This window comes from Triturus cristatus, chromosome 9, assembly GCF_964204655.1.
Source record: "Triturus cristatus chromosome 9, aTriCri1.1, whole genome shotgun sequence".
Classification (NCBI taxonomy): Eukaryota; Metazoa; Chordata; class Amphibia; order Caudata; family Salamandridae; genus Triturus; species Triturus cristatus.
In genome coordinates, this window is record NC_140592.1 from 494006875 (window position 1) to 494029565 (window position 22691).

General features: G+C 42.9%; 1 protein-coding gene across 2 annotated transcripts in view; it reads right to left on the reverse strand.

The window, feature by feature from the left end:
• NRXN2 (neurexin 2) overlaps positions 1–22691 on the reverse strand; it is a 2164206-nt gene that overhangs the window by 103080 nt on the left and 2038435 nt on the right. For both annotated transcript variants that reach the window (XM_085625468.1, XM_085625469.1), the window contains exons 20-21: positions 14995–15084; positions 5860–6167 (exon numbers count right to left, since the gene is read on the reverse strand). In XM_085625468.1, the coding sequence (XP_085481594.1) occupies positions 5860–6167; positions 14995–15084 (398 nt within the window). The remainder of the gene's footprint in view (positions 1–5859; positions 6168–14994; positions 15085–22691) is intronic.

Consider the following 22691-nt stretch of genomic DNA (forward strand, 5'->3'; position numbering starts at 1 on the left):
TTCCAAAGATGAGGGAATATAGTGAAGGCTTCATGATACTGCAGAAGGAGCAATCCTTTTATTGTTTACTGCTCTGTTTCGGATTTGTCTGCTGTCAGTGATGATCTCGGGGTAACGGATATCTGTCTTGTTCAGTGGGTAAACCCTATGCAGTAACAGAACTCCTTCGTTTAGTATTAGTAACCGCATACTGATACCAGAACCACTATAGTCAATGGACACACACATCAAATGCCTGATTCACAGAGGTAACTTACACTTTCGAGTACGCTCGCACTACCTTTCGGTATTCACAGATTGCATTTTTTTTTAGTAATTTACACTTCTGTAGTATATCCAGCATTACACATGGCCAACCACTGGTACTGCTACACCCTCCCATAGAATATTATGGAGGTAGGCACTTTAAATAAAAACCCACCGGAAATAATGGTAAATTGCAACAAATATAATTAATGTTGAAAAATAGTACATCTTTATATAATTAAATAAGAAATATGTAATATGTTTATTTATTTTTTAAATTAATTTATAGTTATTTACATTTGAATCAGACTGCTGTATAATTCATGATGTCCCTTTTTGTTTGATTTGGGGTGCGCTCATCCATTCTGTGTTTCATTAAGGCGTGTACCCCGGCACAACACCTCGCGCAGTCGGTGTTTATTGGGGTTGAAAGAGCACGATCTATCCTTCTAGAAAAGGCACTGCATTGAACTTCTTTTCTCGGACGACACGCACACATTGAGGATGTGCTACTGAAAGCAGTCACTGCTACCACTGTAATCGCGTGGTTGCGAATCTCTTCTGGTTCACGGCCGGCTGATAAAACTGGGAGTGTGGCATTAGAACACAACACCGGCCGCCTCTTCCCTGAGCTATGCGGCGACCAGGAAGCCTCAAGTTCCTGTCGAGAGGGTGGGGGTGGGGGGCGCTCTGAGGTGATGCTTAAGCAAGGTGGCGCAGGAACAGCACGCGGGCTGAAGCGGCGGAACGGACACAGAACCTTGTGATCAGCAGATTTTGAAAACAGCGACAGAAGGATGCTTGCTGTTACAATAAAAAGCGAGAGAGAGGCTGAAATCCGCGGAGAGATGGGGGAGGAGCGCGGCGAGCGATCGATGGTTTCCTGTAATTTACGACCACGGCAAGTGGCAAAAACGGTACCCACAAAAAATAATAAAACGATGGAATTTGCATAAAACCCAGTGCTGCATTTTCTACAAAAGCCCCGGCTGTAAACATCTCCATCCTCAGCTTCCAGCAGAGAGCAGGCTGGGAGAAGGGCCGCTGCTGTTGGCATGGAAACCAGAGACGACTTTCTCAGCAGTTTAAAATATGAGTTCTGCTGGGAATGGAATATAACCCCGGGCGAAGGAATCGTGCATTTCAAAGCCAAGTAAGGCTGAGCAGAAAAGGGGAGCAACCGTGGCACTTTACTTGGCTATCAGCCAGTAGATTCGTAATCCTTGCACCCCAAAATCTAAGTATCCGATACACTTAAAGACCTTAGGAGACTCACCATTACCGTATGTACCCGAAGCATATCAAAATTATCACGATCACGTGACGGGACTACAGAGGGCTGCACGGGAAAGGAAAAGGAGTCCTTGCAAAAATGTTCAAATGGGTCCCACGGTACAGAAGGTCATCCTTAGAATGTTTCCCTGACTGCTGCAATTTGGCATGCGCGTCCCCGTAAGCTTCTCTCAGCCCGGAGGTCTCCAGTCCAGGGTCGGATTGCATGAGACACAAGAACTTGGACTCCTTCAATCTCTGCAACTCTATAAGGGACGATTATTGGATCACTCATTCCAGCATGCAATGACGAAGTTCCAATGGAACGAAACGCGGTGGCAGTGGTTGAATTTTAAAGATTGAAAAATAAGAATGAAGGATAACTTTGGATAAATTGGAAGCGGTTTTGGACTCTACTCTCTGGTGCACCGTCCCTTTCTTTAAACATCCTTAGAAAGGGGCCCTGGGGACATGGTTGGTTCACGGCGGCCTATCCTGCTCTGATTTCATCATCAAACAAGCATTTGCAATGCAATAGGTCTCGCATTTTTTGGGGGGAGTTAGAGCGATTGGCGTTGTAATAGAAATGTTTTTTACTTCTGTGTTTTGGAGTGGAGTGGATGTATGTGATGGCAATTGTATGTTTTACAATGACTCTAAAAAGAAGCGTGCGCATGATTGGATGTGGTGTACGTGGTATTTCAGCCGCTATGTTCACAATCTACATATATTGGGAACACTAGGAATTCTTCCCTAGTGTTCACAATATATTTACATTGTGTGGTGCCGTGCACATTCCAAGAGTGATAAAGATTCACCCGTAGTGAGTATGTACAAGTTACCACAGAAGGAACAACTGCCGGTCCTTGTAGTGAATTGATGCACGTGGTAAGTAAATGTTGTATATCCAAGAAAGTGCAAGGAAGGCGATAACCTCGATTAAAAACCCTCTTTAGTATGAGAAATTGCTCTCCCTCAATGTGCCTTTGGTGTGCACCCATAGAATGTGTCAAGTGTTTAGTTTTGCAATTTCTTCGTGCTAGCAGTTTCATAATTTATTTCAAAATGAGCTGAGGAGCTTTAACTGGGTAGGAGCAGCAGCGTTTCTACGAAGGTGCGTGCGTAAAAGAAATGCACGATTATTCTACATTCGCATTCTAAGTATATGTTGCAGTAAAGGTGGGAGTCCAATGGTTGGAAGGCGAGCCCGGACAGTTCAAGGAAATCCACATCTAGGGCACCCACTTAAAGTCTCTGTGCTTGTAACCTACCGTATTTCCACGGTCAGTGTGTCAATCAAAAAAACTGGTGATGTGTGCTGGGGTAATACCAAGTATTAGCCACGGTATCAACATTTGTACACACGATTGTAGTGTGAGAGAGCACAGTTTTTGTGCCCATGGGAAGAGGTCTTTGGCAGTTGGGATTGGGGAGGCCCACGATTATTATAAAACTCTGAACGCCACCCCATTCTGGCCCACATTGGTGCATGAGCGAGAACTTGAGACCCACCCCGCCCTAGGAGCCCCAGTGCAAGAACCCTCAGGCGATGCACCAACATTCACTGCTCATATTTTAAAAAACTCATTCCTCAAACATGTGAAACAGAAGCCCCCTTTATAAAAAATGGAGATCCCACACCTTTGAAAGCACTTGCTTTTTATATACCTTCTGGGAGGCAGCGGTGAAGCCCTCATCTCAGCGGCTGGCAGCTGGAGAAGCAATGGCTTTGTTGAAATTTGTACCGGTCTCCTGTCTCCAGAAGTAGGTGGGTGAGGGCCGTGGTGCTTGGGGGCAAGCTCATGCTAGGGATTTGCTACCTTATAAGCAGCGACTGGCGGGACGGCACCGCAGGCGCCGAAGCTGATGATGCATCGTCATGAGTCCGAAGTAGAAGCGAGATCAGAGGGGTGTTGGGGCGGGCATGCACTGTTGTGAGAGGGGTGAGGGTGTGTAGGGAAGGGTACAGGGAGATTAAGAGTGGCACAGCGGACGCTGAAGCTGAAGAAGCACCAACACGAACAAGCAGCAACCTCCGAGGGGTGAGGTGGTGTGGGGAACAGCACGGGGATATTAAGAGATTAAGTGACAGGCCAAGCTGAAAAATGAAGTGGCCACAAAGGTTTCATGGCAGGAACATGAGCAGAGGCAGGCCAACCTAAAAAAGAGTGCGCTTGAAGTGTGGGAAATAACGTGAAGCGTAAAAGCACACGTAACAGCAGCAGTCTCATGGGAGGATACGAAAGCCCAAAAGAAGGGACGACTAAGCCTATTCGCCAACCAGCCTTAACCTCAAATTGATTAATTTAACTCAGATCTGTGACTGGGGGCGAATGTTTGATCTGTTCAGCATTCCGTCCATCATTTGCTCTTTTGCTTCTGATTTTATTACTGGCTCTATAACATAGAAATATCATGATAGAGGAAAAACGTAGACAAAATATCGAGGACAAAAATAGCGAAAATTAGGTGCATATAGAGGAGGTATACATTTACTATTCCTAAAGCCACATCTACACATACCTCGAAATATGTGTAGTTAGCTATCTTTTGATAGTTTGGTTACAATATTTTGTCCTCTGAAATTTCATTCTACAATTTTTTGTCTTTGAGTTTCAGAGAGCCCACCCACCCTGAAAGAGGCTTCCTAGCCTGCAGCCTACCAAAGAAAATCTGAACAACAACATAACCCCAAAAAATGCAAAGGCGGGCCCCATGCCTCAAACCCTAAAAGACACTATGGGTTTCCGGAAAACAAGGATAGGTCCAATCCCTTTGCCTACACTAGAAACTTCAGTAAACCCAAAATCCTTGAAAAATGTGAGACCGTGAATTTAGTTTTAAATTCATTGAGATTAGTTGTACAGTTCCCTACAAGGATAAAAATATTTTGTTCTTCCTCATAGTTCATTCCATATGTATGCACACTGCAGATATAGCTTCACAAGGACGGAGTTGGTGCTGCATCAAGGTCAATGCTGCCAAAGGTTAAATCCTCCTTTTTCTTGTTCCGTCAATCAAGGATAATATGTCATTATTGCCCGTGTGCGTTTTTTTTTCCGCACATCAAATTGTCATCCTCTCCCTGGTACGCATTGGTTCAGTATTTTTCAATGACCTCTCAAAATGGCTTCGAGCGTCACAATGAAACTTGGAAACATTCCATTTGGACAAAAACCTGAAGGGACCATAAACATTACCTTTGACCGGAAGGGCAATGCAACTCACACCTAAGACTAGACATAATTGCTGCTCCGAATTTTAGTAATTAAACCACTCTACAAGCAGATGAATTTGTTCTGTCTGTTCATGTTTGGTTGAAGTAGTAGAGATAGAGAAACACATCTGTCTACTTTGAAAATCTGAACATTACAGCCCCTTACAGCTTCTGCAACGAGCAACATATGAGAGGGGAACATACAGCGCGCCTTGCTTGGTTTGGAGGGACGAGGACAATCGTAGCAGGGATGCCACTATCAGAGATTTCAAGCGGGAAGAAAACCATTGGTGAAAAATATCAACTACATGGGGAGAAGGGAGCCAATCCTGGAAGTTTCGGTACCTCAACTGAGAAGAGTCAAAGATTCTGCATCACCCAGAAAATCCGGGTTGCGGGACTTGGAGGTAGTGGGTATGAGGATGAAAGCAGTGACAACCAGATATTCTTGTTTTTGTAATATGGAGTATGACAAAAAGACGCATAATCAGAGGAAAAGGCTGAGAGGGAGAGTGCTGGAGCGAGCATTGATCTGTTACCAGGAGAAGCAATGAGATAGGGCAACTTCTTCTGTACTAGCTCAGTGACATCGCTTTCATTTTGTTGGGTATCCTCTCACTACTGTCGCCAGGACACTATTGAATTGGTATTTCATTTTGTACCGCCTCACAGTCTTGTGATAAAAGTACTGATGACTGTGATCATGGGTCTGTTGCCAGTAAAGTATCTGAATGTCCAGTGGCTGTTGGAATGAGACCACTTTGATACCACACCATTCAAATACCTGAAGGGCACTCTGCCTCTCCAAAACTCTGGAGGGCAATCCCGTATTGTTCTTCACTAGTGCCACCCGACACACCAATACCAAAGGTGGCTCACAGTCAGCTTGCATGCAAATTATGTAGCAAATTATCGCTTATTCCACAATAGAGATCAGCCCTTATCTAAAATGGGAAGCGCACAACTGATCCCCCCCCCCCACCCCCATTTTTATAGGTTAGGGCACGATCACACAGTCTATGTCTCATAATCGAGTTCACAAATTCTAATTGATGTAACAACATGTAGGAATCATCACATTTGTCTCCGATTGCAGAGGAATATTTGCTTACTCTGGTCCTTACCGGCGTAATGGGAGAGCGGCTCCGTCTCGAGGTGGTTGTGGCCATGGTAGTGGTGGTCTCCATGATGGTGGTGGACATGTCTGCCAGGAGGGTGGTTGCAGTGGTCTCAGTGGTCATGACAGATGGCACTTCACCAACCAGCCGCAGGTTGCCCTCCACTTTGACGTTAGAGTCGCTCTCTGCCGCCAGAGACAGCACTTTGAGTCCATTGTAGTAGAGCCCTGAGATCTGTCCCTGGAAGGGGCGCCCTTGGTCTTTGCCACCAATCTTGATTGCAGCCTGGCTGTTAAAGATTGTCAGCTGTCGACCTGGGAGGTGCATGTTGAAGGGAGGGGGAAGGGGTGAGGTAGATAAACAGACACTTCATAAATATCCAGATTTTGTGAGGTATAAAACCATTGTCCTGCAATACAGCACAAATTATGGCACGGTCTGAAACCCCCTCTTTCATACGCAGTCCTTCACTGAAATCGGAGCTCAGTCATCAAGATAGTTCAGGAGAGATCGTCACTGCACTTACATGCACTACTCACTTGAATCCAGTCAACACATTTTGTACACTCGAAATGGCTCTATGCCCTACTTCCACGCTCACACATACTTACGCACCCCACAATTAGGTTTTTATTGAGTTAAGCTGATTAGGTCTATAGAGCTAAAGCACCTAAGAGTTACATTTCTCTACAGTACCATCCCATTTACTGTCAATTTCAGTTTTCCTGTCAATTTTCATATCCCATTCAATGTTTTTTGCTAATTCACATGAATACCGCAACCACCAAATGTTTTCTTATGTTCTATCCCTAAAGTACACGTAAACGAGCTTGGCAACTGACATCCTGTTTTCTAGATGCAAGGCTCTTGCTGTCAGCCTTTTCAACACTGCCTTTTGTCACTGATTTACTGAGACCAAGAGGACGTAATTTCTGTGTAATTTGTACAACCATCTTTGACTAGAAGTATCAATATTGTTTGGTTGAGATTATTAATGCATTATCTATTTCTATAGCTGTATACACTAAACACAATAATATGCCACTGCATGCATCCTTTATTTCCTAATTTTAGACTTATTTACAGTTTTATCTTCCTAGTCCAATGTCTCTAAGCAAGTAGTTGCCTGTGGGTGGTGGGTTCTTAGGCTCCAAATATAGCAATGTTTATTTCCCAGAGCACAAATAAGTGCTGCTGGTGGTAACGCAGGAAAGAAGGACCAATGTCCCAGTTAACAGAATACTACAGTATGCAACTTTTTTCTCTTGTATCTCTCAAAGCTAAACCCAAGGGATGATATAAAAAACCATAATTTAATCACAACAATGTTTGTGTGTGGTTTGAGGGTGGATCTAAGTGAGTGGAGGAACACTGCATTAGAGAAAGCAAGTCAAGCCAATGCAGAGGTCCTTTGGGAAAATTCTGGAATAGGCTTCTAACTGCTAACATGTATTATAAAGGTTATCCACATCCCATACATAACCTAAATTCCAACTAGAAAGTGACTATTATTCTCCCTGCAACTCATCAGCAAGACAAAAAGTCACAAACGGCAAGAGACCCGAACAAGCTCATCCCTAAACCGAATTAGCTGTTGTTGTCAAAAGTGACTCTTAATCTCAATACCTGATCCTTGCCCTACCTCCATCTTTACATACATCTCAGGTTCTATAGTTAATTTTCATAATCCATGGTTGGAAAATTGTAATTGGTACTGAAGGTTACAACAGTGCCTAAACAACCGTGTAATCATGAGAACATACTACTAATACAGAACCATTCGCCTCATCTTTACTTTCGCTATCCATCTCTGATTTATTCCCTGCACTAAATATCCCACATCTCACTCCTGGTCATGCACAATATACATAAGCTAACCAGTTCTTGACTTTCGAACTACTTCTGACAGTTAAGTGATGCTTTCAAAGGGGCTCCTTCCAATTACTGCCGTCTCAGAGCCACTGGGAAATCCAGACACTAATGCTCTCTCAGAAGTGCAACCCTACACACCAGTTGGTAGTTTTGATACATTATCTACTAAATAATCACCTCACACTTACCCATGATAATCAACTAACAACATTAGACAATCAGCAACATGGCAATTTCAATTCCAAAGCATAAACTGCCTTAACTGGATGGCCACTCCATCACTGCAATTGACTTTTGTCTATTGAACTCTCTCCCAGCCCAAATGTGGAACATACCTAATTCCGTCTTAAGATCTAATATCCGTAACAGTGTCAATATCCAACACAACTTGATCTTAATCAAGTTTACCGTTTTATCCTCCTAAAGATAACCGTATAGTAGAGTGGCACAACTCACATGGAATAAAGCACTATATAAAAGACAAATAACAAGTCACATGGAATAAAGCACTATATAAAAGACAAATAAATAAATAACTAGTCACACTGTTCCCAAATAACTCCTCCATGTTGGTAAACACGTGGTATTGTGATCCCAATCCACAAGGGTGTACGTAGCTGCTTACGCTCAACTGAAATTTCGATTGCCATCGGGGATTTTGGCCATAATCCTCACGATCATTTACTTTCAATGAGAATCTCCCCATCACGTACTCTTCCCAACCCTCACATTTCTCACAAAATTAAATTCCTTGGCTGTTCAGTTGGCAATCTGTTATGATCAGGATAACTACATTGCTGTGTACATTCTACTATCTTATCTGGCTACTAAATAAACTTCAATAGTATTGTGACTCCTCTGCCTAATTGTTTACCAGTCAAGGTAAAAAACTGCATTATATTGGCCCAGGCCTTTATGCTTGGTGAGTGAAGGATGCAGTATAAGAACAAGAAAGCATATCTGGGGATCTTTAATCATGGGTTCCATCTGTGCAAAGATAAACTAGCCTTTTAAAGCTTCTGAATCAATAGAAGAGATGCGAGGAGAAATGGTTGTTCAGCAACAGAACGCTGCAACAGGTAGTAATGGTTTTGTTTACCTAGAACTAAAATCTGTGCGTTATCTAAACTCCATCAACTCACAATGATTCCTTTATCTGTTATGAGGACCTTAAGATCTCTTACTCAAGGTCAATAAACAATCATGTGTGCCCCAAGGGAGCACACAAGCCAAAGATGAACAATACTTATACATGGTTCTTGAGAAACAGAGGTACCTATAGAGACCTGATGGAAACTCAAGGTAGATAGGGGGTGCGTAACAGTTTCAACTAAGACCCTCAACCACTATATTATCGTGCGTCGTAGATTTAGCCATAAATACATCAAAACATTGCAAACCTACCCGGTATCACAACAAACGTTCCCACTCTCTCTTTGCCTCTCACACATCCATTCAGAAGAATATACAACAAAAGCAATCAGAAAATGTTAAAGGGACCTTCTGACACATTAACACATCCAAATGGATTCCACTGGACCTTTAATCCTTCAAAATCGTAAGACCGATCTTTGGATAGCAAGGGGATGATTTTAAATCCTCATTTTTAACCCTCTGAGTTTCTCTATTGAGTTTCTATTTTGATTGTGACAGAGGTAGCTCTCTATTAAGCAGAATTATTAATTGGTTTAAAATTCATTTATTAGATGTTTACATGAAATCCCGAACGTTTGGGTTTTTTAAAGCCTTATTTAGCCCGACGTCCTCTCCTCGACGTTAGTTTCCTGGTTAAATTGAGATCATCTTGTTTATTATGATTTTTTTTATTGCTCACTCAGCTTCTCTGGTTCTTGGGTTTGGGGAATTTGGAAAGGGTGGTGGAGCTGCATTTTCACCTGCCTGGTGGAAGGAGCAGTGATGTGCCCCTGCTTTCAGTTTGGAAGACTGATTCAGGCATGGTTTCTACAGCATGCGGGGCACACTGTAGATATATAGAAAATATTAGGAAGGGTGTACGAGTGTATGCCCAACACCCTGGAAAACAGACAGCAAGTGAAGGAGAAGATTGACAAAATATTGCTCACAAGAACTTCAAAAGGGGCCAGCTGTAGGAAATATCTGGAGTATAAAACACAACCAGGGACAGGCAGTGTCAAGCAATGCATACAGAATAAGTCATGCCTTTCTGAAAGGGGCTTTGGATGCAAAGTATATGCAAGCAAAGCATCAAGCCTTTACTCTCTTTGAAGGAGGCTGTGCCAAACTTAAGGGTGAGGCAATTTCTAATGATTGACTCCGGAAAGGATGGTGCAAGACAAGGTCTTTAAAAGGAAGTACCTACATCTGTCTGGGAAGGGGCTGCACCTGCTCAAGTCCAGGACATGACGCAAAGCCACTGTCCTCAGAAAGGCGCGTTTCCTGCCAGTGTCTGGCACATGGTAGATACCCACATTCGACTTTCATAGTTGCACCACATAGACCAATGCATTGGAATGTGCATAATTTGCTCCAAATCCTATCTGAAAGCAACATGGAGGTTCAGTTGTCAGGATGTAAAAGAAGGTATATAATCTTCTGAAAAGGACAGAATCTTTTTGGTGTTACATTGTGAAACATACCCCCACCTCTACTCTGAGACATGCACTACTGTTTCGTTTCTAAGGGATCCCAAACGCCAGTTGTATGGGTGCAATGCACTTACCCACAATTCTCTTTGAAAAGACTGACAATGTCTAGAAGCTGAAGTATGGATCATAAATCCACAACCACCTCAAAAATGTGTAGGGGAGATCGGGACTTTTACCCACTTTTACCCACAATTCCATTTGAAATTGATGCCACTGAATAGTAGCATTAACGTGCAGCAGTTATCCGCAACCCTCTCTGAAAGGCAGGGAATATGGCAGTAGCTGGAGAGTGTAGTATTTACCAACAATACCCGCTGTAAAGAACATCTGTGAGCGGAGCACAAAGATTTAAAACCACCGGGCAGTTTTGATATTTTCAGTTTCACATCAGTCATGATAATGAAAGCACGCATCTTTGACGATTTGCTTGGGACACAAACTTGAATGTATATGTTCACCTACGACCTCCAGTAAGGAGCAGCCAGGTGATGTCTCTTACATTAAGTATGAACGGCTACATCCTGCCAGACATAGGTGGGTCATGAATTTGAGAATTGTCCAATTGTGCGAAAAGAGCTGCCAGCTATATCTACCAGATCATGAGTCTTAGGTGCCAGCCTGGCACACCGGAAGTGGAGTTTCTCCTTCATCTCGATGGCAGAATTGATCTTCCGTCACAAAGAGAACAGATGCAGACAGTAGCATAGCCAGTGTGTCATGGCCCGTAGCACAAGCAGGGAATTGCCACCGCAGCATGGCTGCTCTGTGAATTACAAAATCGAGCAATAATTCAAGGTTTAGTGGACCCCTTTGGGCCCCCTGCCACTGGACGTGCTGCACCAGTGGGAACTACGCGCCTGGATGCAGGACTAGTAGTAGGGTTGCAAACTTTGTTCATATTCGTGACGAACGGGTACAACCAGCCAAGTTTCCATGCCAATGCATCTTTGCCATTCTCTAGGGATTGTCTTCTAGTGGTTCACTAGCTGTGCAGGAAGCTGTTTGCGAATACCTGGAAGGGCCTTCAGACTTCAAGTTTTGATCAGTCTGCCCAAAAAAGATGGTGATGACCCGTGATGGTTGCTGGTCAGACCTGGAAAGGAAAAGCCAGCTCTATATTGCGAAGGCAAAGGGATCCGAAACCATTCACCACATCCACAGATATTTAATATATCACCTCTAACAATGCTGCAGGACTGCCCAATCAATACCCCAAGGGACGTGAGCTTAAATCCTGCCCCAAGTAGTCTCGGGAAAACTGAGGATCAAATGGAAGACAGCGCCCTTGATATCAGCCCACATGAAACAGGGGCTAATGTCAATACTGATAATAGTATTCCAGTGGCTGTATTGGTAAGACAGGGGTCTTTGTGCAGGTTTGAATGACGGTGACATGTACTCTCCTTCATAGTGCTCCTCCGGCAATTGTTAGGCAACTTTCCATGGACCATAAAGTAGACAGGTAATATGCGCTACCAAGGGACCTCTGCACTGGGCATGGGGAGAGGGGTAACAGATGCAAAGAAAATGTGAATGGATCGGAACAAGACTCCTATTTGGGACTCTTACAGTTTCCTTATTCACATACTTCTGAATGGGTTCAATGAACACCATTTGCACTGGGAAGGAAGGAAAAATCCAAATACGTACCGCCGATGAACCAGTTCTTACTATCTCCGTTCATTATAACAAGATGACTCTATAGCAAGAAAGTCAGGTGAGAATTCATCACAGGCCCAAACCAAGCCCCAATCAACAATTGTTCATTCCACTGCCTTTCAGAACTATTCTGTGGGCAAGAATTGCTCAGCGAATTTCAGAAACAATATTTTGCGGTGCTCTGATCCCCTAAACCGCATATTGGTGGCCCTCCTCACCCTACATTTCCGTCAACACCGAACTCATCAGTATTAATTCCCTTGAACTAACACCCAATTAATTGTTTCTTTCCAGTTGTCAGATCCATTCGCTGGCCATGCATGGGGATCTAGCTGAAGAATTCCAAAGTCTCTAGCAACTAAAGGGCCAAGTAGGCTGTTTTGTCGTACAGATTTTACTGTGTAGCGGCACACAACTTCTGTGGAAGATCTTGCATATGATGATGGTCTGTAGAAGTGTGGTGGAAGGGGCAATCAATTTCCAGACTTCACTAACGGAGCCAAATGGGCACAGAAGTCTCATTCTGCCCAAGACCTGCTAATACACCGATTTTCAATAGTATACTTTAAAATTCAATCAAGCATGCGTATACACATCCGTGCATTAGTCGCAGAAGAGGTCAGATGGGATGGCTGACAGTGACATTGCTCCGGAAATTGAGTGGTTAAAAAACAATCCCAGCACTCAAAGGGTTAAAAGAAAGTTACCCCGGCTCAGCAGATAAGTTTTTGTTTTGTTTGTTGTTTTTAGTTGGCAATTAAAGTCCCTTTAACTTTTTTTAATACAATCATTTATAAACATTAAAGAACATTTAAACATCATCACATCAGTTTAGAAATACTCGTTACGCGGCGGTTATTGCTTATGGTTTAACAAACGCTGGTTCTAATTTAGTTAAAGATTACATTCGGTTTATCATTCGAATAAGCTAAGCAAGTTATTGGATAGTTAAATTAATGTTAAACGACCCTTTCCCCCAATTAGGTTTAGGTGTTAAAGGCACAGAGCTCCTTAGGAGGGGCATGAGCCAATGAGCCATGAGTCAGGGAGAGCCTCCAAAACACAGGGAAACTCATGGGAAGAAAGAACCTAAACGTTTTCTTCTGCAGTCCAAGTTATTACTCATTATCGGATCTTGACCACAAGGACCCAGTTCATAAAACTGATAGTAGATAAGATGCAGAGTCTACCCAATCTCTGTGGCTGGCATAAAATCGGTCCTAACGACAGCTATTTCACTAAACTAACTTATGTTTTACTGGATCTCAAATAAACCTAGTATTATTGGCAACATATTATCTAGATTCAACCACATATAATACCCATTACATTGGTCCTGAACTTTTTCCTTCTAGACAGGGCCATGTCTAAAACTGACTACATGGAGCATTACGGTGCTAAAAGTGAACTGCGTCACATCCAAATTGAGTGCAAGGGGGTTTTCATAGAGTTGTGTTGACTAGCTTACATTTAATGTGATCTACTTGTACCTAACTTAAAGGAGAGCGAATCACGTCAGACATCAACTAGATATAGCTTCATCCATCTTAATGTAGACAATTTCACTCCTAAACTCCACTGTATCAGGTATCACAAAAGAACCGCAGCCAAATTAGTACAGACAGAGTTCCTACAAACTTAGTTAAATCTGGCCTGGCACAACTAACTAGAACATTGATTACACTTATGGCTTAACCCAAATGCAAACCCTTTTACCCAATTTAACATAACAAAGTAGAGCTCAAACAAACCTAATTTACCACAAGTCCAAACTAATATCAATTACTCAAGGCCTCAATCATCCAAATTAAATCTGTATGCTATGGAATCCACCACACCAAGAAATCACTATTCGGAAGATTTACCTCTACAAAGTTACACCATGCTTGACAATTGGTAAAAATACCCTGCTTCCATGAGTGTACCTGCACTAAGCCTTCCATATTCTTAAATAGACAAAACTTACCTCTTGACACACACCAAAGGTATTGTCTCCTTTCTAAGACACAATGCTTCTCTCTACGCAACTGCAGAAAGTCTCACCTTTAAAAAAATTGCAAGCATTACGGCCATCTTTCACATACATTAAGTCTGATGTAGAGACATGTCAAAAAAGTTGACCGTATTGAAACAGATAAAACCTCCTCTGTGCATGATAGTACCACTACTCACCCATGAGTAACTAAACAGTCTTACCTAAAATCAACTACACAAGCCTCTCTTCTCAACAATTCAAAGAAAGTTTATTACTAATTAAAAATTAACACTCGTTTATGGACCAAGTGTCGTGAATCATCTTTTACAGACCTTACCTCTACTAAAAAGTTTTAAAAGTCATGTGTTGTCAACTGTGCCAAGCCCCGAGAAAGGCCACAATTGAAACTGCGGCGGGTCTCGCATACTCATATTCATCAAGTGCACCAAGCTTAACCCTCCTACCTTACATTAAATTAAGTCTGTATTGCGTCTCACCTATTCTCGACAATCTTCATCTAAATCCAACTTCATCAGATCCCACGTAGGATGTGTTTGACTTCATCAAGCGTTCTCACTGTATACACATCAATGATTCATCGGTCCCCGTCACCGCCTGTTTCAACCAAACCAGTCATCATTTACCCTCATCTGCACTGAGTGCCAAATGCCTTACTACCAAGAACACAATCGTAACACAGAGGAATCTAAAGACCGGGACCATGATATTCTTCTTTATTCTGGGCTTGATCCAATTTTCTGACACAATTGAATTAACTAATTTGGCCTAATCCTCAGAGCTCTGGGCTTTTCTTACAGTCAGGTGTTGTGCTGCAGATCTACTCTGCTGATGTCCGCAATCCCTGTAGATACAGGGTGGATACACAATAACCGGGCAAGGAAGCAAACCAACATAGACTGTCTGCTCCCTCTCGGGACGCCCCTCCGCCAAGAGCTCTGCACCTTTAATCAAATGTTTAATTAACTTGAATTGATTTTCTTTAATTACCTTTGTCGAGTAACCACTCATCTACTACTCGGCCCAGACGATATGGGATTCTCTGTCTAGCAATCGCCAGGCGTTCGTTATCAAAGTTTCCTTTAAAAAGTTTAAAGAGACATTTCAGACGTTAAGATCTGGAAGGTCAAAGTTCATGTTAGCATTTATAAGTACATGGTCAACGATTTAGCGAAAAATAAGGGTTAGTGGTGGATAAAAAAAATAAGAGCTTAGTTTTAAGGGAGTTAGGGGTTTAGAAAGATTAGACAGTATGCAGCTAGTTACACATATTTAAACCGGTTTAAGGAATGGCCTCTCTAGATTCAGTTAAACATATTTATGCACGATTTAGAAGCAAATGCAGAGATTTTTAAATGCAGTTTATAATCATTTTTGTTCTTTTTTTTTTAATTAAACATTACTGTTCTTTCATTCAACCTTTCTTTAAACACAATTTTCTATGTGATTCTTTGGAAGGAAGGTCGGACACATTTTCAGAATTGAACGTGCACATACAAATTAAATTGCCAATCCTTTACAATAGCTATAGACATACAAGTGGATTTTCCAGCAAAAGCAATGAATGATAAGACCGTCCATCACAAACGGCACTGTGTCGGTAATGGCATCACAATGAAAAGCATGCTGGGAATAAAATACATTATAAATGCAAAGAATTCACAGTAAAAACCTTAGAAACAGTTTCCGTAGGCAGTTCGTCCATTCCTTCTTTTTTGCTAGATGGATGTCTTTAGAAATATCGCTATACTTTATTGGCCACACCTAAAAAGGGCACCCCTCACCAACACGGCAGACATCTTGGAGGCCTTCCAGAGTGATGACTAATGCAGCTTTGAAACAGAAATTCTAAATGGTTTGTAGTTCTGCCAGGTTTTACGGCTCTTTATTAAATAGCCTTGTCAAGACACACTGGATAAAGTTCAGAAGGTATACACACCAGATTTGTGTTTCCGTACTATACATCAGGGTTTGTAATGTTATTCCAAGAGGGGCATAGCCATGCCAGATTTTAGGAAGATTACTGACTATAAATGATTAAACTTTAGATTGATAATTTATGAAGTTATTGCACGTGCCTGTCCTAAACATCCGGCTTCTCTCCTGTCAGCTTAAGCTATACATCTCTGATGGTAAGCCAAAAAAGGTATGCCCCGCTAAGGACTTGAGAGCACACGTTCTGGGAAAACGTGTTGAAGAAGGAGGGTTTATAAAGATGGAGTGGATTTCAGAGATGTTTTAAGGTGCTGCGAAAAATGGAATACTGGGGAAACAGAAAGTAGGAAATGTAAAACTAAAATGTCTGCCCAGGGAACTTTGGATAGACTTAATGCTTGCGTGCTTGGCAATCCTGCTCCAAAGAGGTGTCTGTTAGCTGAAGCATTAAGAATAATTAAGTTACTGAGTCTCATGTCAAGAGAGGGTGAATGTGAGGAACATGCTTCAGTCCTCAAAGTTTCAGCTCAAAAATCCAAAGAATATTTTTCTCACAGATGCATGCTGCAAGCTAAGGTAGCAGAATGTGAGATTAATCGTGGACAATTGACACCAGCCAATCATGTTTCACAGAAAAATAATAAGATACATTTCAGATAATGCTACCTTAGAGACATCCCCAAGGAACATGTCTCAAGGTAAGATCTGAGAAACATGTTTTGTTCAAGCCTTGCCAACCCGTTGGAAGGCACTCGTAGATGGAGCTGAGCTGGCCCTGTCTCATGGCAAGGCTTAGAAAATGTTCCTCTTCTGTGTTAAAAGTGAAGGAATATAAATCAACCAATCGCATGCCTCAGTTAAAATGTTACAAACGTTTCGCTTTAATTCCTGTTCCATGTAAAGACATGTTGTAAGCATGTTGTTTTCCATCTTGCTTAATTTAACACAAGAGGAAGAAGTCCTTGTCTGTACTGCTCTAGAGAAGACATGCAGACACAGTGTTAGATATGCATGTCTCATATAAATCCATGTGATAGGAAGAATGAGTTCCAGTTAGTCTACAGATAGGCCAAAGGGGATATGTTCCTGTGGGTCTCTGCACATGTACAGGGACCCAGAAATGACACACAGCCAAGTGGGCCACTATAAGCTGCACACAGGCTAGTAGAATGAGTCTCAACTACCAACATATCCAAAGGCAAATATAGGACTGCCATAATATCACTAAGGAAATTTTACACAGGGAGGGACAGATTTACAACACTTAATTACACACACATATATATATATGTATACATTGATGATGTATTTATCTTCAAGGTACATAGATGTGGAGCTAAGCATTATAAATTAATCTTCACCCATATATACTTACTTTCACAACTGTTTAATAGTTGATATTTAAACTACTATATTTTTGTAGCATAATATGTGCTTGATATTCCGACATACAACCTCACCAGCAAGTGCACTTAGACAGGCACATGGAATATCGCCCAAACAACCAGTGGAAATACAGCCTGCTCCAGAATGTCACCAGGCAGCTAATCCACTCAGTAAGACCCCAAGGGATGTCTCATAATCAGCCAGTGCACATAGGCTCGATTGCCTCTAAATAGACTCCAGTCAGTCAGAGCACAAAGATAGACCGCCATGCATTTCTTGGAGTAGATGCACATATCCAGGGCACTCTAGCAGAGTGACTCCAGTTCAATGCACATAGATTCCTGGGAATGTCTCCCAGCTAGTCCGTGCACGTGGACACATCTTCAGATCTCCATTCCAGTGAATCAGTGCATGTAGACAGATGCCAAGGAATGCAACAAAGTCAAAATACACATGTTCCAAGCACATCCCCAGAGCAACCTCCGCACATAGTCAGCCACGAGACTTAAATGCAAATGAGAGACACGCGAGAGCCAGCACCTTTGCGACGGGAATCATACTTATGTACATTCGGGTTAATTTGTCAAAAGAATCACTAACTATATCAAGGAACACATGGCTTGTGTCAGCACAGGCCAGGCACTTCTTCTGTAACGTTCAGCCATGACCATCAGACAAGCCAAAAAGGCATTATACATAGGTATTTATTAAGGTCTATGGTATCCGTATTGTGGAACTGCTGTGGATTCACTGGTTCTGGTGCTGTATGACTTCTTCTTGGAATAACCCTAACACACAGCAATAAACGTGCAGTTATAGCAGCTTGATTCAAACAAATTACTTTTGCACGTATTCATTTTCAATCAAAGTGACTAATCTTCAAAACTGTTTCATCATCAGATTAAAATTTGTTTGTAAGGTTATTAACCAACTTCTTGAGAAGGGTTCGTAGAAGACACATGTTTCGTTGTGAGATTATTCACCCACGAGCTTTCTCAAAGCTGTGAATGATGGAAAAATGGTGACAAACTATAATGAACCCAATAAGAACATAGCATGTCGTTGGTGATTTGTGGATCCACTGGACACACTGCATTAGGCGTCACAATCATGGGACTCGCGCTTGAAAGTGTATCCCAACACTGGGCAAATAACTATCCATCAGGTGAAGACATTGGGCCTCCATTAAAAAGACCAGCCCCTGTACACGAGCAGGTCGGAAGCAAGGCTGGTCAAGTCGTGGGACACTCCTTGACTCGGACCGCCCGCCTATAGGACACAAAGAAGGCTCCAGCGAGCTTTGGAGCCTTTCTGAAGGGGGGCTGCGCATGCATAGCTTCTGGACAGTTCCATATAGCACTGCTATAGCCTACAAGAGCTGCAGCAGTGTTGCCACATGTGGCTGGGGACAAATCAATACATCAATTGTTTTACCTCCGACCCTCTATTAAAGAAATGTATTTAGAGCTTTATTCTAAAGCAACCAAAGTCCACAAAACAAATACTCTAGCCAGTGGCCAGTGCTTGGCAGCCTGCCAGGAAGTGAAAGGAATGACGCTAATGGATCTCGAAGGGGTCATTTGTGAGAAGGAGTGAAGGAAGTTAAGACATAACAGAACTTAAAGCTAGAGAGAAAGCTAGAACACCGGAAGTGAATGGAATGAAGGCCATGACGTAAAGAATCAGACAATATGGGACCGGGTGAAAAGGAGAAAGAAGGTGAGAGACAACAGCCACTTGCATGCTGAGACAGACACAAAACTTGAGTGATGTTGAGATAATGTAAACAAAACTGAAAGGCTCATGATGCAATGAAAGTAAGAGACTAAGTGGGGGTGGGAAGCGTAAAATAGCGGGAGATGGAATAAAGCGGGATAGGATGAGTAGGGATTTGGGAAAGAGACAGTGAGAGAGTGCGGGAGAGAGTGAGAGAAAAAGAGAGAGATAACTGATGTCCATAGTCAGTCCATGTGTCACGTGTAAACAATTTACATACCCGTGTAAAATGTAGATTTCTCTGATTTCTGGTGTCCATAATTTTATGACATCTTCCTGCCTAATCAATGTGGGAAAGTGACTCTTCTATGACACGTGAAATGGAGATGGGCAGGCTCATGTGTCCACAAGAACCCATCCCGCCTTGTTTTAAGTTTTCAATATTTCTCATTTCAATTTGTCCGAGAACTTTGAAGCACAGCGATAACGCATACGAGCTGTACCCCCTTCCTCCTCCCTTGGCTTTTGGTTAGCAGAGCCAGTTTTTAAAATGTCTTTGTGAGACGTCTGTAAATGGACGTGGTAATTAAAGCTCCAGACTTTGGGGTAGTGCAGCTGAAATAAAATCAACCACACCAGATCACTTATGCAAGACCAGTTTCTCTGTGGCGAGTAAAATTGGGAATAGTGAAATTACTGTCCCAGTAAAGCTCCTGCAGGATAAGGGCTAAGGCCCAGGCAGTGCAAACCAAGAGTAGATTTTGATGGAGTATTTAAGCTCAGGATAAATGCTGCCAGCCTTTCCTAGGATCAATGTTGGTCAGTTTGAATTTTGATAAAAAGCCTTCAGAAGCAGGACCCCCATCCCTAGATCACAACCTTAAATCAACCTACCTTCAATCCTGTCAGGTCTGCGCAATGTGATTACTGTCTGAGCATCTTGATGCTTGAGTCCCTAATCAGCCACTTCCTGCACCATTCCCTGATTACTCCGATGTACTGCCTTTCTGTACAATTGTGAGTAGCGTGCCATAGATTTTTGTTGCGATTTCCATTTGCGCGTGTCCTGGAGGCTTAAGTAATTTAAATTTGCATTGAGTTTATGTGGGTTATGGTTGATGGCAGATTGGTGACTGGAGCTTAAAGTTGCTGACAGAAGAATTTCAGTTAATGGTCAGAAGTTGGAGATATCAACTGAAACACTGAAGAACTGAGCAGAGCTTCGGGAGACTCCCTGTCACACAACATGCAGTTAGGAATCTGAGGTATGGTGGCCCTTGAGGGGAAGAGTGCTTCAGTAGCTGCTTCTGATTGGTTGAAGTTTGGTTCTCATTAACACGATGTGAATTGGTTAGCATTGCCACTTGTTTGAACTTTGTGAATAATGCTTTCTTGCCACGACTTGCTATAAGTAACATGGGACAACCACCTTCACGACAGGAAATATTCACTCATGTGAATCTATGAATGAAAAATTCAATACTGGAGAATGGTGACTTTTTTCAGATCCAAAACAAATGAAGCACCACGGTTTATGGCCTGAGTCCATCCTACTAAAGTTAATCACTGCAATTCTAAAAATCCTTCATAAAAAATACAGCTCAAATGCCCTAAGAATCTTTAAAGGAGGCATGCCATCTCTTTCTCGTGTTGGAGTCTGCCTCTTCGGCAGTGTCTGTCATATAAGTTAAGATGCCACTTCCCCTCTTACTTACAACCACTGCTCTAAAGGAGTCCTGCACAAGAGAGGACAGTGATGCTTCCAGCGACATAACCTGGATCCTTCGAAAGGCTTAGGTTGAATATTCCTCATGCAGCCCTGTATGCTGTGATCCATGCAGAAGTGTCTTGTTTACGAGGTTACTCGAGTGAGGAGATGCAGCACACAACATGCCCAGCATAAGGCTGCTTTAAAAACATGCATCTTTGGTGGTACTATGAGAATAAATGTGAATGTCTGCAGCAGAGCAGCCCTAAAGGACTAAGACATGGGCTCCAACCCAGAAGGAGGCTGTTGCCAAGTCACTTGAAGGAGTCAGCCAGGTGGGTCTTAGCCAGATTGAGTTAATGACCAAACCGCCTCTGGAATCTTATACTTGTGAAACAGGTTGGTCTGGTGCAGGACACCCATGAGAAACTGCATTTTAATTTCGGGCACTAGCCCCTAAGTGTTAAACACACATGAAAAGGCCTGGTTTAGGCGGAGAGGACAGTGAGATGATCATTTGCAGCTTTCCCTAGAAAAACATGTGGGATCGGGAGAAGCGCTGTTCCTTTAGGTAATTAGCTGATGGCCTCAAGAGGTACTAGCATAAACACGTCACAAGAAACCACTGAAAAGAAGCATGGGTGCTTGCCCTTAATGGCATCAGAAATCACTCAAATGAGACAGATGTGCCCAAAGGCGCGGCTGTCACTGGAGAGAGGGAGTGGTAGAGGAGTGAGCCAAGGGTCCGGTAGAAAGAGTATTCAAAGAGTGAGCATACCTGGGAGAAGTTCCGCACTGATGGAACACCCGACCATAGACATTAAGCGCTGTGCTTGGGGGGTGGGGCTTTTAGCATCAAGAACTGGACATTTCCAGCATAGTGGAGAGAGATAACAATACTGACATGTTTCCAGACAGGTGTAGAATCGCAGTGTCCAGCTCAGAAAAGTTCTGGCTAATAGACACAGCCACATTCGGCTGGTGGTGAAGGTTGTTATCGAACCCAGAAGTGGGGAGTTGATATCAGAGGTACGGGACTGGTAATTGAATTGACCAGGACAGTGTCCGGGGCGAAAGAAAATTTGATGTGTGTTATGGGGGTGGGGGGTCATTGGGGTGTGACGGCAGAAGGTGTGAGGAAGATGGGAGGAGGGCACAGGGTTGATGGGGTGCCAACAATTACGCTGAGGTACAATATGGGCTGATTACAAAAGTCTTCACTGGAACCCCATTGAGACCAACTCGGATGGACGTGTTGCTGTTTGTAGCTCCCTGCTGCGCCCCTCGCAATATTGGCGTACGCGCCTGGGCCCAGCTAGCCCATGCCCAAGGCCGGCCTGGTACTGGTGGAGGGAGGATGTCAGAGAGGCGCTGAGCTGGAACTGGCACAACTATGCCACGGTGCCACTGAAGTAAGATGCTGCTTTACCTTGGAAACAATGCTGTCCTGGCAGTGTCTCACTCCCTCCGGACATGTTGGGATGCGCTTGTGAGGTGAGTAACCATTTCTCGAAGATCTCAGCATGTCAAGACGAATGTTTCTGCCTCTGACACCTGTCTATCGGTATTATCTTGAACTCCGGCTTCCTGCCTAAACCCAGAGGGGTAACCAGGGGAGGCTAACCTGCTGTGACAATCACAAAAAATCAGACCCTAATTCAAGGCGTGCATGAAGAGATCACAAAATGCCTGCAAGGTGAGTGACTGTCCAATCAAAAGGAGCTTGCAGTGGGCACCTCTCAGAGATGTTTATGGAGGCTGTGTAGTACTAGCAGACTTTCGTAGACACTATGTTTTAATATATTCATGGATATGCTAATGGGATGTGCCAGCTACCTAAACAGACTCCCACAGACCCTTAAATGTGTCTGCCTAATTCTTCCTCACCCAAACTTTTCTGACTAGCATAAACACACCTTGATATTCTGGATTTGGACATTTA